The sequence below is a fragment of the Ursus americanus genome, chromosome 5 (assembly GCF_024610735.1).
Source record: "Ursus americanus isolate L20-20 chromosome 5, mUrsAme1.1.p, whole genome shotgun sequence".
NCBI lineage: Eukaryota > Metazoa > Chordata > Mammalia > Carnivora > Ursidae > Ursus > Ursus americanus.
The window spans coordinates 63,328,165-63,345,824 of NC_142131.1; the positions used below are offsets into that span (position 1 = coordinate 63,328,165).

General features: G+C 40.3%; 1 protein-coding gene across 2 annotated transcripts in view; it reads right to left on the bottom strand.

Annotated features, from left to right (window-relative positions):
• Window positions 1-11,085: 11,085 nt before the first annotated feature.
• The window catches only part of SLC12A2 (solute carrier family 12 member 2), a 102,494-nt gene continuing 95,919 nt past the window's right edge, over window positions 11,086-17,660 (bottom strand). For both annotated transcript variants that reach the window (XM_087862333.1, XM_045794808.2), the window contains 3 exons: window positions 16,436-16,571; window positions 15,417-15,484; window positions 11,086-14,003 (listed from right to left, as the gene is read on the bottom strand). In XM_087862333.1, coding sequence (XP_087718459.1) covers window positions 13,868-14,003; window positions 15,417-15,484; window positions 16,436-16,571 — 340 coding nt within the window. In that variant the 3' untranslated portion in view covers window positions 11,086-13,867. The remainder of the gene's footprint in view (window positions 14,004-15,416; window positions 15,485-16,435; window positions 16,572-17,660) is intronic.

Sequence of the window (17,660 nt, forward strand, 5' to 3'; positions counted from 1 at the left end):
TCTTCCTTTTAAGTTAACAGACACTATTAATGCATGTGGTTATATTTGTCATAGCCCTACTGAAAACATGGCTGAAACCATTTTTAAATTAAAAAAAAAAATGATGACCTACAGCAGAGAGCAATTATAAAGAAATTTTTCAACATTCAAGCCAAGTAATGGACCTCCCTCACGGGCCTTAACTCCAATGTTTCAATAGATGCCAAGTACAGCACATACTCTTCTGAATTTCCTTTACTTCAACTTTCATTATAATTATGTTTATTACAAAAATGCAATGCCAAATTGGCCTCCTTAGCTATTGGCCTTGCAGTTTCAGAGTCTGTACAGTTCCTAAAATAGTGTACATTATCTGCCACAAATATTCCGACCCATTTTGGAGTGGTGGGGTGAAGTTTCATTTTCCATACATTTTAGAATTAAGACTTAAAAAAAAAAAAGGTTCTGCAGTTGACAAGTAATCATATTTCCTTACGGTGGGTGCTAGAATTCCATCTCTTGAGTTTCAACTGCGTCGGAACCCATTCTCTGAGGCCCTACTTCGACGTCATTATGTGGGATAATGTCTCCGTGCTCTGCACTTGCTTCCCGGCACATCAGGACAGCACGTCTGTCGAGCCTGGTGAGCTTCTTAGGACCACACTTCATGAAGGGCTTTGGACTGGAGGTCAGAAAACCCGGGTTCCAGTCCCAGATCTGCAACTTACTGAGGCCGGCCTCAATCATTTAGCCTCTGAAACGTCAGTTTCCTGCACCTGAAAATGTAGATAAAAATACCCACCTTGCACACCTCCCAAGATGAGGGGGATCAAACAAGATCACGTGAAAGCTCTTGGGATACACCATTAAATATAGTTTTACATCTCCACCTTCGGGGAAGCCAGTTATGGCATAGTGTAGAGAAAAAGATTGGTTAGCGTTCTTTCAGTTCCAAGTACCAAAAATACAACCCAACTGTTATAAGATTAATAAAAATATACTGGCTCGATATATAAAAATGAATTGTATTCCTATATATTTGTAATGAGCTATCTGAACATAAAATTAAGAAAATAATTCCATTCACCATAGCATCAATAAGAATATCAATAAGAATGAAATACTTAGCAGTGCCCCCCCCCATGGCTCAGTCGGGGGTCCTTGGATGGAGCCCCGCATCAGGCTCCCTGCTCAGTGGGGGATCTGCTTCTCCCTCTCCCTCTGCCTACCACCCCGCCCCCTGCTCTCTGTATCACATAAATAAATTTAAAAATCATTGAAAAAAAGAGGATTCATGGTTGCTTCACCGTTAGCATTGATGCCAAGAGTCCCTTCCACCCAGTTCCATGAGTGCTAATTCTTAAGGTTTCACATCTATGTCTCCCCTTGTCTTCCCAGTGACCTGGCCTGAGATGCCAGGGGCACAGAGAGGTTTGCTGACTTGTCCTTGGTCACACAGAGCCTGGCATGCAACCTTCCTGTCTTGTGGCCTTGCACTGTGGGCTAGTTGCCACTTGCCCTGCCCCTGCCCCTTTTCCTTGATGAGAGCTCATAATTTCCTTCTCTTCCACTCTCATTTTGATGGAGCTGACCCATTCCTGGCTTTGGGGTTGATCACATGGCTCTGGCCTGGCTAGTCAAAGTGATTGGTACAAAAACAAGTTCATGGTCCCAGAGGGGCCAATGGCAGCCAGCCAGCCGCAAGTTTTGCTGAATCTCTTGGGAGACAAGTGTGTTTTTTGCCTGAATTTTCTAAAGTGATTGTTATGGACTGAATGTCTGTGTCTTCCCCCAGATTCATATGTCGAAGCCCTAACTCCTAATGTAACCTTAGGTATCACCCAACATCCTCATTAGAAAAAAATTTAAAAACTAGTCTATAAAAGCAGATGTATGACACCTTGACCTGAGGATCAAAATGGAATTCACACTGGGGCACCCGGCTGGCTCAGATGGTAGAAAAGGTGACTCTTGATCTTTGGGGTTGTGAGTCTGAGCCCCATGTTGGGCGCAGAGATTACCTAAAAATAAAATCTTTTTAAAAAATGGATTTCACAGAACTAGATGGGGGGAAAATGTATTTGCTGTCATAATCTCCCTCAGCCTCACTTCATTTTATGTACTATCAATAATAGTGATGATGATGATGATAAATGTATTAATCATTTGGTCCATGTAAAAGTTATCTCAAATCATCACAATGTATACTTTAAATATCTCACAATTTTTGTTGTCAACCATACCTCGATAAAGCTGAAATTAAGAAAATAATCTCCTAGCACTGTTCTCAAGATTAAATATGAAAAAGCAGCATCCTTGACCAACTCCGAGATCAGAAGCCACATCCTCGCATAACTCAGATGAGTCACACAGATGTGAGGTTACTGGACTTGAAACATGAGGAACTTCCTCTCAAGCATGACATCTCTAGGGAGAGGGAATTAAGTAGCAAACTCTCCCCTCTTGTAGGAGCGCTCATTAGTGCAAAGTTCTGGAGTCCGTCAGGTTACAGTTTGAACCCTGGCTACATCATTTTTAGACCCTGGGCCTCTGAGAACCTCAATTTACTCTTCCCTAATATGGAACAATTCCTACTCAAGCTGGGCTATTCTAAGATTAAAGAATAATGAAAAATGGCACCTAGTGTATTCAATCACCTAAGTCTTACCCCATCCCTTTCCCCCATTTGCACGGCAAGAGTAGCCCATTCTACCCCCAATTATTTCCCAGGTCGGAGTTCGGTTACTCAAAATTGGACGTCACTAAATTCCTCTGCCAGGGTCCATGTCAGCCTGAGAAAAGCTGGAAACCTTTTCTAATCTTAGGGAGGCAAGAATGTGCTGAAAAGAGAACAAGAGCGTCTCCTCTGTCAGCTCACGAGGGCCCGACTCCCGCCTTCCAACCTGAAATGAGAACGGAATAAGTATTCAAGTCACAGAAGTTGTTCGCCCCTGGAGCCACACGGGGGAGCTCCTGTCGGGGTAAACGCGGATGGCGGGGCCCCGGCATCCGCGGAGCACGCAGCCCGGACCCCGCCGCACCCATTCCCCACCCGGTCGAGTCCTCCCTCCTCGGGTTGCCGCTTAATAAAACTCAAGTCAGAATAAGGAAGACTGTTTTTAAAAGGAGAAAATATTTTCAAGTCACGTTCTTTTCTTCAAAACACTACCCCCTCCCAAATAAATACACAAAAGGGTGAAACTTGAGAAACGTCAAACAGAGAGAAGGGAATGAATGAAGTCAGGACTACAGTTAGAGTAGCTGGAAGAGAGGGCATGAGAAAGAAAGGGAGGGAGGGAAGGAGGAAATAAACCATCACGATTTCTTCTGTTGGTCTGCACCTGAGTCGGGGTGACCTGGTTAAGCAGGAATCCCCGCTCCATTGAGGACTCCCAGATTCTGTCGAACCTCAGAGTCACCTGTCTCGGAAAAGGACCTCTCAAAAGACTGGAGGTTTAATAACAAACAAGGATTTGCCTCCATTCGTGGACTTCCCGGCGCAAAGTTTTCTCAAAACAGCGGACACCTGTGAGACCGAAATGGGACTGTTCAATCATCCTCAAATAACAAAAACCACCGAGGAGCGTTTAAAGAGCGTTTAAGATAACAGCCGGTGCCTGGACTTGGCCGAGCAGGTGACTAATCCCTTAAGCAAACACTTAAGACTCCTAGCTAAACACTGACTCCCTTTCCTCCTGGACTTGGCCGCGGCGCACCAGCGCCACTGCTCCCCGCCCACCTTCCTCTTCGCGCCGGCTTCGTGGCTCCCGTCGCGTGGGAGGGGCCTTTGAAAGAAGACATCAGCGAGGGCGCCCCTCGCCCAGCTCCCTATCCCCAGCTCCCCTCCCCTATTCTTCCCCAGGGAATCTTCCTCTGCCCACCAGCTGCCCTCCCTCATCTCCCTCGCCGGCAGCCCTCTGCCGGATCCCTCCCCAATCCCCCCCCTCCACCTCTCTGGTTAATCCCTCCCTTCCCCCTTCCAAATCCCTTACCACCCCCAACCCCACCCCACCACTGCTCTCTCCTCAGATCCTCTTCCCCACCCCACTCCTCCTCCGGGTCTCCTCCCCCACTCTCCACCTCCTTGCTCCCTTCCCCTCAGCTCCCTTGTGGGTTCTCCTTTCCCCACCCTGCTCTTTCACCTGCTCTAGGCCAACTCTCCCCCAAGGCTGCGCAGCAAGGGTCTCAAGGTTATGCTCCCCTCCCCGAGGCTCAGCCTCGGAAATGCTTGACCTGGGCCATGTGAGCTTCGGTGTTGGGAACTTGAAGGCCCCTCTTGAAGGCCGGGTTCCTGGGCTTGCACGTGTGCCTTCTTCAGCTGCTGGCTCCGAGCTTCCTCGTCTTATGTCACCTGCAGTACACCGCACCTAATTTTTCTCTGAGGTCGAAATAAGGGTCCTTGGCAAGGATATCGCTTAAGATCTGGAAGCATGTGTGTCATATGTAAAACGGGGGTTGGAGATTTGGGGATTAAATGAGATAACACATGGAAAATTTGCCAGCTGTTACTGTGAGGTCCTTCACGATAGGCATCCATACCCCTCTGTTTCCTTGCATTCAGCTAGCTGGAAAAGGTATCGATGTGTAATTTTAAGTCCCATAATATCCAATAGTTGTGACCTTTTTCTCCAGCAAGTGTTTTTCTAGAGCATTAAAAAAAAATGTGCTTCTCTCTTCTTGGATTTTGGCATTGCTTTGCAATTATATACAACAGATGTCTGTGAATTCCTCTAGGACAGGGAAAGTGTCCTCTTCCTTTTTATGTCCCTGGAACATTACTTGGTATAGAGTAATTCATAAAATATTTGTATAAGTATTTGTCTTTAGAGGTTACTTATGATCGGAAATGGCCCAATAGACTAGGAGCAGAATGAGGAGATGCAAAGGGAGTAGGAGAGGACCCCGTCATACCGCCAGTGTCCAGGCCTTGCTCCAACATTCTGTGTGCATTTTCTTAACCTCGAGTGAGGGGGTGATCTATTATTACATTTTATACAAGTGATTGACATACATAGTGGAAAATCAGACCCTATTTTTAAACAAGTTGATTCTATGCATTTACTCCATAAATATTTACTGACAACCTACTATGTGCCAGGCGGGTGCTAAGTATTAGGGAGAAAACCACCAATAAGTATTCACTGAATCAATAACCACTTATTAAATGACCCTTTCTTCAAATAATGATATCCTAATGATTAGCATGAAGGAAACAGATTAACAAATGGAAATAGTAGTTATTGTTAAGTTGGGCCTCAAGAATTCAAGCATACATGAAACATTTTCCAGCAGGCAAATCATTAGTGTGTGGTTGTTAGGACTGGAGAGCCCTGATCCAAGGCACCAGTTCAGAAAGCTCCATTCCTAGTAAGGCTCCATGCCTTAATGCCATGTATCCACTTCCCTGTCATCATCAGCCTTCTCCTTCAAATAACTGATTTTTTCATTAAAAATCTTGTATTGAAACCTACTGCCCCCAGCTAAGATAAGCCACTGCAGATAGGAAAGTATTAAGGAAGTTACTCAATCTAATTGGGAAATCACGTAACAATGGGACAGGCTCAGAAGCTGCAGAAGGAATTTGGCAATGGATAAAGGAGGAAGCCAAGCAGGTTTGGGAAAAGGTGTTCATGTAGGATGAGGTGTTTAAATATGAATTAACATAAGATATGGGGGTCAGGAAGTTGGACAATTAGCTGTTGAACCAATGAAATAACTCACCAGTAAAATGAGTGGGACCAGAAACTTCTTTGGAGACGGTACTTCAATTATGTTCAGTTCATTTCATGCTTCCTGTTTACTTAAGTTTTCTACTTCTTGCTGTGTCGATTTTAATAATCCTTCATTAAATGTCAATCCCTATGCATTGAAAATTTTTTTAGCAATTAAGTAGAGCATGCTTGAATAATTTCAAAATTTATATATTTCATATATTCCTTTCCTTTCTTTACATTTTTTTCTCATCTCTTGATTGGATTTCTGTTTCCTAGAAGAGACATACTTTTTGAATGTATTTATTACGTCCATTAACTTTCTCAGGTGTCATGACTGAAGAAACAAATGCAGAGAAGCAATGCTCTGTTTTAATTCTCCCCCTAAATCACATGGAATTTTTTTTCTCACAATCCTATAAAAGTACACTATAAAGTATCAACCTATGGAGATACTCATTAATTTCCAAAGATACCACTATCTTGCAAATAACAGTCTATAAAGGAAAAGTCATGCTCATACCTCTAACAGGCTTAAGTAATTCAAAATGTCAAAGTAACTCTTCTATTTGTAAAACCATGGCACAAAATGAGCTTCTTGGCAGAAGGCTGCATGTTGAGCTCAGGCTGCACAGAGAGCTGACCTGTTCTGTTGGAGGAACTTGTGCTAGAATAACTGATAAACAAGAGCTATCTCTTGAACTTTGGGGCTCAAAGTCAATGACCCCAAGATCAAGAGTTGCATGCTCTACCAACTGAGCCAGCCAGGCTCCCCAATCTCTTGAACTTTTAAAATGTGACCTGGAAGAAACTCATCGGTATAGTTCAGTGAAAGGAATATGATTTTCTGTTTACTACAGGAGACCATGTTTTTTCAGAGAAGTTAAGGAGGATAAAAGTACTGGAAGGCCCCCCCTGTGAGAGGAAATGGAAGTGTGGAGGAGACTTTCCAGAAGCTGACCCAGGTTCCCACCCTGACTCAGCTGCTAATTGTATCACAGCTCCTCTAAGCCTTGCTCCTCAACTCTACCATGAGGAGAATACTTCCCACTCCAGAGGGGTCTGGTGAGAGTTAAATAAGTTAAAATATGTAAAGAGGTCGCATATGGGGAGTGCTCAGTTGATGAGAATCCTCTTTTCTCCCCTACCTTTCCTGAATTAGGAGGAAGAAGACAATACTCAACCCATCAAGGCACCAAGAGTGACTCCATCTTCGTGCTCAACACATAGGACAACCTGTCACTCAATCCTATTGATTTTTTTTCTCCAAAACATTTCAGACTTCTGCCTCTCTCCACCTCAGTCTGGGGACTAATGAGTATCTTCCCAAAGAGAAGTTAATCCTGCACCATGCTTCTTAGATTTGTTGGACTTGGTATTCAAGGGTAATAAGGTGACCTGTTGAGATTTAAGGCAACATAATAGAGAAAATTAGCCAGATTGTTTTCAGTTGTTTTCTGTCTGTTTTAGTGAGGGAAGACTGTCTGCTATTACATTTCTTTTTTTTTTTTTTTTTTAAAGATTTTATTTATTTATGTGACAGAGAGACAGCCAGCGAGAGAGGGAACACAGCAGGCGAGTGAGAGAGGAAGAAGCAGGCTCCTAGCGGAGGAGCCCGATGTGGGACTCGATCCCAGAACCCCGGGATCACGCCCTGAGCCGAAGGCAGACGCTTTAACGACTGCGCTACCCAGGCGCCCCTGCTATTACATTTCTAAATGGTTATTGCATTTCTAGATGCTGCAGGAAAAGCAAACACTTCTGTGATCTAGAGACTACTAGCTGGGCTTTTCTGCATTTTCCTGTTCACGAAGGCTCATCAAGTAAAAGGGAAGAGAAAGAAAAGCTGGTTCTTATTCTAGGGCTGGGGAGATCCTGCCCCATGGCGCAGGTAGGAGTTCCAGAGAGATACCACTCTAAGGAGAAAAGACAAAAATGGGTGCCACAAATGGAGTTGCGATGTATGAGGGGGTCAGGAATGCTCTGCCGAGCACCCTCTGAGCACACACTTCGAGTTGTGCACGTTGTCAAAGGCACGGCTGTGGAGCTGCTGGGCTGGGGTGGAAAGTGGGGAGGGAAGAGATAGTAAGCGTTGAGCTGCAGGGCTTTGGGAACCTAGTAAAGGTGGTGGCAGCTCAGGGGTTTGGCCTGTAAAGCTGTCCACCTTGGAATCAACTGCTGGAGCCTGGGCAGCCGAGCCCCTGGAGCAGCAGGCAGCCGGGGCAGAGCGAACATCTGAGGCCCTCCCCTCAGTTCCCGGACCACATAAACCCCAGACTCTAAGGGCAAACCCAAGGGAGAGAGTATGGCCCCTGACATACACGGGGTTATTCTTGCTGCCAATATAGCATTTTTCCACTACAGTTGCTGCCGAACTACTTGTTTTTTTTGTTTGTTTTTTTCAGAAGCCATTGAGCCCTCTCCATGGTGACAGTCAAGAGCCTGTCTACTGAAGAGTAGACTTCCCTACCTGAAGAGCCAAGTCAAGCCTAGAGAGGCCAACCAGAGAGAAGGAAAGATCGAGAGACAGAGCCCTAAGGATGCTGTTCTGAGTCTCTGCTTTCGGAGTCCCTGAACTCAGCTGTCTTCCTGGCCTTCCCTTTTCTGTTTGCCTGTTCTGCGTTCTATTCCTGCTACTGACAAACGTCTAATTAATATAAAAGGAAAACTGTGAGGAATTTGGAGGGGAGGTCATTATTTGAGATCACAGCTTTACAGGGGAGATGGAAATAGGGGTACCCTGTGGAAGAAAGGCGGTGGGGCGTGCGTGAAGGGCAAAGGCAGCCATAAGGAAGGGAGAGTTAACCTGAAAAGCGGAGGATATGAAGGGGAGGAATTTCACTCAGAACAGGGGTTCGGCAGGAGTACGGTAGGGCTTAACAAACTCTCCAGGCGATTCTGAAGCACACCACTGTTCTAGTTAGTGTTTCAATTCATAATACACCTGTGCTTCGTTACTATCAACTTTCTGAAAAAAGCCCGTGTGTGAAATTTACGTCAATAACACTGAACTCACAGGTGCATAGACAGTAAACAAAGGATTATCTGTACTGACGGGAAAGTCACAGACTGCCCCAAGGATGTAGGGTATACCTTTGAGATTGGTACCATGTAGCTCACAGATGCAGATTATGATCAAAGGATTTTAAAATTCAGAGAAAAAAATTAATTCCATTCTTCACAATCCACTGTTTCCCAGAAGGAAGTATGAGTGCAAGGCTTTTAGCCGTGAAGAGGCCAATCTTTCACAATCCTTGAATCTTTCTTGGAGCCTAACTTTCCACCCTCCCCCACCCCCTTTCCCAAATTATCCCTGTCATCTTTTAAATTTCTTAACTAGTGAAGTTTCTTAGGAACTCAAAGGAGAGTTGTCTAGACTTAAGCAAAAATGCTGAGGGCTTCACATAAAAATAACCTGTGGCTTATTGGTCATTCAGATAAACTCCTATAGCTCCTTTTTAAACTGTAACTACATCCTTCAAAAATGGTTTAACTGGGGGCTAAACGTATATATAAAAGAGCAAGTAAAATTGTCTCTCACAGAAGTGGTTAATATGCCTTGATGTGTATCGTATGTAAGTCAAAAACACTGTCTGCTTAATATTAAAACTTTTCTGGTTTATCTGTTATTAGATAGAAGACATAGAATGGCCCTGTAAACTGCTTCCCTTCAGACCGGGTAAGTGAATGCTTCTAGGACAAAAGCTCCATGTTTCTCCCCCATCCCAAAAACTTCAGTCATCTAATGAGGTTCCGAGCAGTATTGAGTCACGGGCCTCTCTGTTTGCTTTCAGGGTCCACGGATCACTGATCCTATGCTGTGGATCAGAAAAGTACAATTTATTTTCCTTTGCAGCTGTGGTCAGAACATCTTGCTAATTTGCATTCGCATCTGACAAGAGTGGAACAAAGGGTATGTGTGGACACGATGCTAGTTTTTGGGGATGAGCTCCTGATCTAGGAGTAGAGCCGGCACAAGTAGGGATGCACAATGAGGGGGGTAGGGGACCAATTCAGAGGCCTTCACATTTTCCCTCAAACAATACTTGCTCACTCTTGTCTAACACAAAATTCAAGGGTAGATTCAAGAGGAGAAAATGGGCTTATGTTCTCAACACTCCCATTTAATAGCCTACCTGAAATGCCTATCACGCGTGAAAGGGGTGTCCGACCACTGTCTCCAGATTCCATAAAGAGCGACAGGACTTAGATCTTTTAGGTATTTCAGTCGTCTACAAAGACAAGTATATCTAGTTAACCCACCAACACATTCTGTGTATCTCCTACCTAAACGAGCTAAACTAAACCATACTTTCTGATGAGTGTTTCCCATCTTTACTTAAACTCCCATCTTTACTTAAACAGTCAAGCATGAAACTATCACGTATTTGCTTGGAAACTACAACCATCCTGTTGATACCTAAAGGCAGAATTATATCAGAGACATTTAGCTTTTTTTCCTGGTGAAGGAACAAAAAATACCTGCTGGCTGGAAGGTGAACTCCATCTCTGTTTTGAAAACCGTTGGATGCTCGGATATCAGGAAATGCCGCATTCATAACTGCCCTTGATTCTCTTTTAGCTCCCCAAAGAAGCCACTAGCCTGAATAGATTATTGGAAGGTAAGCAAGAAGCAAAGAGCATGCAATGGATGCGTACCTTTGGTTTCAGATCTATGAAGCCAGACTGCAGCCAATCTATTTCTCATTGGAATTCGCATTACCTGAGCACACACTCGGGGCAATACTGGATGACTAGTTTGGAAATGGCCAGTCTATCGCAGCTCCCTCAACTATGAATCAGGCAGCCGTGAGTTCGTAATAGAGATATCCCCGGAGATGAAGGATCTGGGCTCTGGGCCAACATTCTTCACTGATTGAGCACATGACCCCGGGGAATTCCCTACATTGCTCCAAGTTGCTTTCCCAAGAGTAAGAAAGAGAAAAGTATCTGTCCTGCATATATAACACACCTACCATCATGTTCAAATGAGAAGGTGAAAATGTTTTATAAAACCGTGAATCAGCTTAGCCAAAAATCTTCTCAAGGAAAGACAGGGACTATGGATCCATCTTAGTCTAGTTTCCTCATTCCTAAATGCATGATTTGGCCCCCAAATAGTTTTAAAAGAATTAGGAAAGTAAGATCACTTCTTAAAAAAATCAAAATGAGGTGCATCTTCTGTGGTTCAATCACACTGTCAAATATCAATAGTGATCATTTCAAAGGCTTAGAGATAGTGCACAATTTCAAACAACCTTCTAAGGTATGCATATTAAACGTAAAAGCCACTAAAAAACTCAGACATTGTGAAATCACAGTTATATAAATAAGGGCACATCACGAAGTTGCCATAGATTTATAAAACAGATAAAATAGAAGAGTAGACATTAAATAGTTTTAATGAATCCACTTCCTTTATTGCAGTAACCTCTGTACAAAGCAGCAACTGCAATACTCAACGTTAAAACATTAGAAAAGCATTTGTGTGACAGTTATAGTACAGTATTATCAAAATATGACATCTTCAAACTTAGTAGATAAACATCCACCAGAGCTCAAATCTTTAAATTATTTCCATAGTCTTTTAAAAATATGTAATGTCAGAAAGCATACAAAAAGAATGTAAAAGGAAACCTAGAATACAAATGAAATAATGTAACAAATAAATATCTGATTTAATTAACCGTTAATCATCAGCTTAACACCACCATTCTCTCTAAACCCAATGAGTATTCACCTATAGGAATAACGAACTGTCAAATGCCATTGCATATTTATTTCCAAGTTATCACCAATGATTAGAACTCAAAAAAAACATTTTGGCATGAAAATAATCAAATTCAGCATAAACAAAATAAACTAGAATAGCTTCAACACTAGCTAGCCTCTCTAAGAAGTGCTGAACTTTATTAGAGTACTACAACGACCTTGAAAATTTTGACCTGGTGTCTAGTGTTAAGTGAAAGTAATGCTTTTTTTTTTAAGTGAAAAATTTCTTACATTATTTCACAGACAATATTACCCCCCCATTATGCATATTTAGATATATTTTATGTACTTTATACACATATGTATGATGCATGACATTTGGTTCCTGCAGTACAGATCACAATGATGGTTTCCTGAATGGGAAAAATTCAAAAAAAAAAAAAAAAAATAAGTGTACCTGTGCACATTTCAAGATAGCAGCACTCAGTTCATGCCCTATTATCCATTTAAAAAGTTCAAACACGGTATTGTTTACTGAATAAGATGACATTTCTACTGTCTTTCCTCCAAAACACTACAAAACCTGCAATAAATGGAACAACGCTGTGAGTTATAATGTAGGGGGAAAAAAAACCCTGGAAAAACAATTACTTCATTTTAACATTCGAAATTCAAAATTATTATCAGATCCCCACTTTTCTATTCATTTCGTGTATGCTCACGCAGCAAAAATACTGCACTATTGACAACAGTAGTGATTTTATCGCTATCTATCCAGATTCATGAAAAACTGCATATAGTCTTCACCACCGAAAGTTATACCAATGAACTCACTGAACAGCACTGTAAAGGGTGTGTTCTCCGTTCCTCCCTGAACAGTAACTGTGTGAAGTTACATGCCCTTCAAATGATCACCGCTGTTCTCTGTGAAACCTGTCTCTTTCAATCTAATTTTGAACTTATGTTTACTGAAACCAAAACATGTTAATCGAATGAATCTTGATCACTTTTAAATGCAAAAAACCAGCAACATAAATGTCATTATATATACACATATGCATCTGTGTATGCATACACACATACATACACACATACAGATATGTAGACATATATCCCTTGAAATGTTTTTAGGAAATCCTTCCTTGAATAAAAATGAAAAACTTCACATTAATAATTGTATATAAAGCTTTTAGTAACAGTACGTATGCACTGTCAAAATTGTACTAGTAGACTATGATGTCAAAACAGACATTCCAAAAGCACAAACTGGCAGTTTTTCTTAACACAAAAGTTTTAAAGTATTAAGAATGGATTAAATTTAAATGTTCAGAATAATCTGTTCAAACCTGAGTATATTAATTAAGACTAAGTGTACTTGACAATTGAATGAATTAAGCCTAAAAACATTTCACTAAGAAACCAGTGGTCCATTTAACCATTTGATGAAACACTAAATATTTTAATGATTTATAAAGGATGTGTATAGTGGAATTCCACATATTGTTTATTGAAATACTCTATTTAATGACATTGCTTTGTCTAATTTTCCTTGAGAAAAATCTTTTAGCATTTCTTAAAAATCCCTCAAGATTTGAGGAAAACTATAAATTAGGACAGATCTCTCTTCTAATAGATACAAATCATTTTGAGGACTTTGGTCTAAAGAATGACAACAGGGGATTTTTCAGCATGGTATACAGAAGTACTGAATAAATCTTCAACCTTCTCTAAGATTTCAAATAAAAATACAAATAACAGCCAATTAGAGATTTAAAAAAAAGAAAGGTTTATTGGGTCTTTTTTCCCTAGATCTACATTTTATACATACCCAGACAAACCTAACCTTTCGGCTACCATTTTTGTTTGTATTGTTTTGTTTTGTTTTTTTCGCATTTTTTATTAACTTGCCCTAATTCTCACCTTTAGTATCTAACAGATACCTTTATAAAAGTAATAGAAAACATACAGTACTCAACACTAATTGGTCAATGGAAGAAGAAAAGCAGTGTCCATTTCATTTTAAGGTGGGAGAGACTAGAAACGAAATAACAGCTAAAGGCAAAATTTGACATTCTATAAATTTATAAAAGAGGATATATGGATGAAATTTGGTTAATTTCAGAAGGCACCTCAAGGCTAAAGGCTTTTTGTACTCCTTTCATCAATCATAAAATAACACACTTTTATTGCTATTCAAGTAGCAAAGGAAAACTTTACTCTCGTGAGCCTCAGTCCAACAACGAGGAATCATCATCATTCGTTAAGACTGAAATACAGAACTGACTAGAACTGAAGTCTCCATACACATATCAGTGGAGCAACGTCCCTGTGTGCTTTCAAATTAATGAAAAAGTGAAAGAAAAGTCACAGTTCGCCATTGTCATGTTAATGTGTCTTTGAAGATTTCAGTGACTTCACTAGGCACTCAAGTACCATCTGGAGGGCTATCCACTGTACTGGGGCATTTAAGAATAGAAGGTAAGGACACTCTGATGATTCCCACGGACTAGGAGAATTGGTGGTAGGTCCTTCGAAAGAGCTTCTAACCATGCCATATAGAGAGCACTAGACACAGCACCTTTCCGGGCAACTGGCAGACTCCTGGTATCAAAAAGCAAAGGAAAATTAGGTAATGCATTAAGCTGAGAAAAATAAAATGTAATAAAAATTATATATTGAGTCACGAATAATAGTAACTAAAAAGTACAGTGCTTACACATTATTTTGGAGTGCAGGCAAATTATGAACATGGTGTAGCAATCACTATACTCATAGCACTATTCCCCCCTTTTCATGTTTGAACAAAAGATTTTTAAAAATTCATCTAATAAGAACAGAAATGAGTATTTCTATAAATTGCAACACATTTGGTATCTAACATTAAACCTCCCATTTCCCCTTCTTCAATAAGGACAGAATTCTTCTGGGAGAAAGGGATGTTTCTACCTAAATTAAGAAAGCAGAAACCACACATGGATAAATGAGATTCAAACATAATTAATTCTACATATTAGTTTTCAGCTTTTCGTATCTTTCTGGGCTTTCATTTGTATCTGTAGATAGTAGTAGTAGTAATCAGCTGCTCCAGAGAGTGTTTCTCTCTAGATTTCTAGGTTTTAACATATTACATTACAGATACCTGATCAGCAGCAGCAACACTTGAAATTTCCTGCTGTTTTGTTTTTTGTTAATCAAAATAACAATCCTTTGGTATTACTTTATTTCATCATTTGCCATATTTTTGGAGGCCTGAAATTTTTTTTTTTAACCTATTTAAGGACCCCCGCTTCATGATGGAGAAAATTTGGGTTCAAGTAACATGTAGCTAATCTGACTTAGTGAAAGAAAAGCCAGATAGTATCTATATCCACATGGAAGACAAAACGTCTGTATGTAATGTTTTTGTGTGGAAACATGGGGCTGCAGATTCAGACAGGAACCACTTTTTAAATTTAATCCCCAAGACAACTCTATGGTATTACTTCTAGGAGGATGTTGGCTGGGGTCCAAATTTTCTTTTTTTTAAGATTTTTTTTTTTTTAAATTATTTCAAGTACAATCTACATAGCCCCAATGTGGAGTTCGAGCGCACGACCCCAACGCCAAGAGTCAAATGCTCTAACTCACTGAGCTAGCCAAGTGTCCTACACCTCACCCTAGGGTCCAAATTTTAACTTGAGGCCCTCATACCTCGCATATGCTTAACGCCTATGCTGTACTGTCCTTCAAGCCAAGGAATTTTTAAAAGGTGGGAAAAAAGATAAAGGAAAAATTCCAGAATAAACTATTATGATAAAGAATTACTTAGATTCTTGCTTTTCTTTCCTCCTACCTTAAATGATTTCTCCATATGCTTAGAGCAAAGCGTATTAACGAAAGTCTGCGTTTTCTTTCTTCTACCTAGTTAAGTCATTACTGGGGTTTATATAGGTATGTACTTGGTATGGAAATTGATCCTAATTGCATGATCCTAAAATGAATGCTCAAGAAAATCTGAGTATAGACAGTACTTACATGACAATGATATTAGCTGTACTTGAATGTTCCTTTAATAATTCATTTAACCTGATCTGCCGGTAGGTCTGAAATGAAACAGGACAAAGTCATTCCTGGACCATTTGAAAAGCGGAATTTAGTGTAGTTCACAGAACTATAAGTAAACAATAAGAAACTAAAAGAGTTTTGCTGTAATGAAAATACCTGTCCCTTAATTTAGAAAAGAATTAATGATTTAAAAAAGTTAAAAATTGAGCTACCCTATGATCCAGCCATTGCACTACTGGGTATTTACCCCAAAGATACAGACATAGTGAAGAGAAGGGCCATATGCACCCCAATATTCATAGCAGCATTGTCCACAATAGCTAACTTGTGGAAGGAGCCGAGATGCCCTTCAACAGATGACTGGATTAAGAAGATGTGGTCCATATATACAATGGAATATTACTCAGCTATCAAAAAGAACGAGTTCTCAACTTTTGCTGCAACATGGACGGCACTGGAGGAGATAATGCTAAGTGAAATAAGTCAAGCAGAGAAAGACAATTATCATATGGTTTCACTCATCTATGGAACATAAGAACTAGGAAGATCGGTAGGAGAAGAAAGGGATAAAGAAAGGGGGGTAATCAGAAGGGGGAATGAAGCATGAGAGACTATGGACTCTGAGAAACAAACTGAGGGCTTCAGAGGGGAGGGGGGTGGGGGAATGGGATAGGCTGGTGATGGGTAGTAAGGAGGGCACGTATTGCATGGTGCATTGGGTGTTATATGCAACTAATGAATCATGGAACTTTACATCAAAAACCAGGGATGTACTGTATGGTGACTAACATAATATAATTAAAAAAAAAAAAAGAACTAATTATTTATACACACTGTTCACATACAGATCCAACTTAGAGGAGACTGAATTTACACAACTGGTTCCTCCTGTAACAAACGACAGTTCTTGATACTTACAAGACGACTTCCTTATTTAAAAAAAAAAATCCATGGAATATTAAGGAAAAGAAAGCAGAAGAGACAGCTACCTTGGTCTTATAGAGTTCAAGCTCATTGTCTGTTATTCGCCACGGTTCATCTTCTTTCATTTTATCTGCAATATCTTGTTCTTTGTCATCTTCATGAAGTCTGTACGGCTCAATCATTTCATCAAAAGCTACAATACTTTAATAAAAAAAAAAAAACAGAAAGAACACTGACAATTAACCTCAATTTGAATTCCTTAACACTAAGATCTCCAATGCTAAATTAGACCTTGAGAAGTAGTGTTTTCCATCTATTATGCTCATTTCCCTACCCTGACTTGTAACCATCACTTCGGCAACTTATTCAGAAAACAGCAACTGCTAGTTTCTCAAACTGATAAGAAATTTAGAACTGTATTCACATAATAGAATTCCAAGTTCAACTGCTCACACTCACCTCTCTGTATTTACCCCCTGCTCCTATGCCCACCGTCCTCAACCTACGTACATTTCCATCACAGTAGCTAACATGATCCTTTTGAGCAATATGTCAAATTGTATTGCTCCTTTACTCAAAATACTCAAAAGCTTTCCTAGTTTAAGTACCAATGAATATAAAGAGGAACGGTAGTAGAAAAGGTATTAGACTATTCTGAAGAGAGGAGTGGGCAGATACTGAACATTTAAGATGCAGAATTAATCTCTAGGTCCCCAGATACTTAATAGGGTAAAAGAGAGTAAAAGAACATCAACATTCTAACCCTCTATAAATGTGAAAAACATTTTTCAGTATCAAGTCTCATACAAAGCTCCTGGTTTATATTATTTTATAAAAGGAAATAAATCCTTCCCTGATCATAACCATACCAAGTATACCTGGTTATTTTCTATTTAATTCTTTACACTAGCTTCATCATTTATTCAACATTCATTTGAGAATAATTAAAATTATGCCTGTTAGTATAAATATACACATATTTACAACATCCTCTATGTACCATTTTCAGGTAGAATATTCCATGAGTATACTTTTCTTTGACTCTTGAGAATTCTGAATGTAACTATTATAGGCAAATTCTTAGATTCTCCTATTTTAGTAATAAAGCAAAATAGTAAAAAGTAGTACATAACATGGAGTAGGGACTGAGTGGTGGTAATGGATACAGGCATGAACAGTGGAAATTTAAAGAACCATGTGGCATTTCTGTGGCATTAGGATTTTCGGAAATTACTTATACAACAGTAGTTGAATTCTCTGAAAACTGAAAGCCCTTCAGACTTCCTCTGG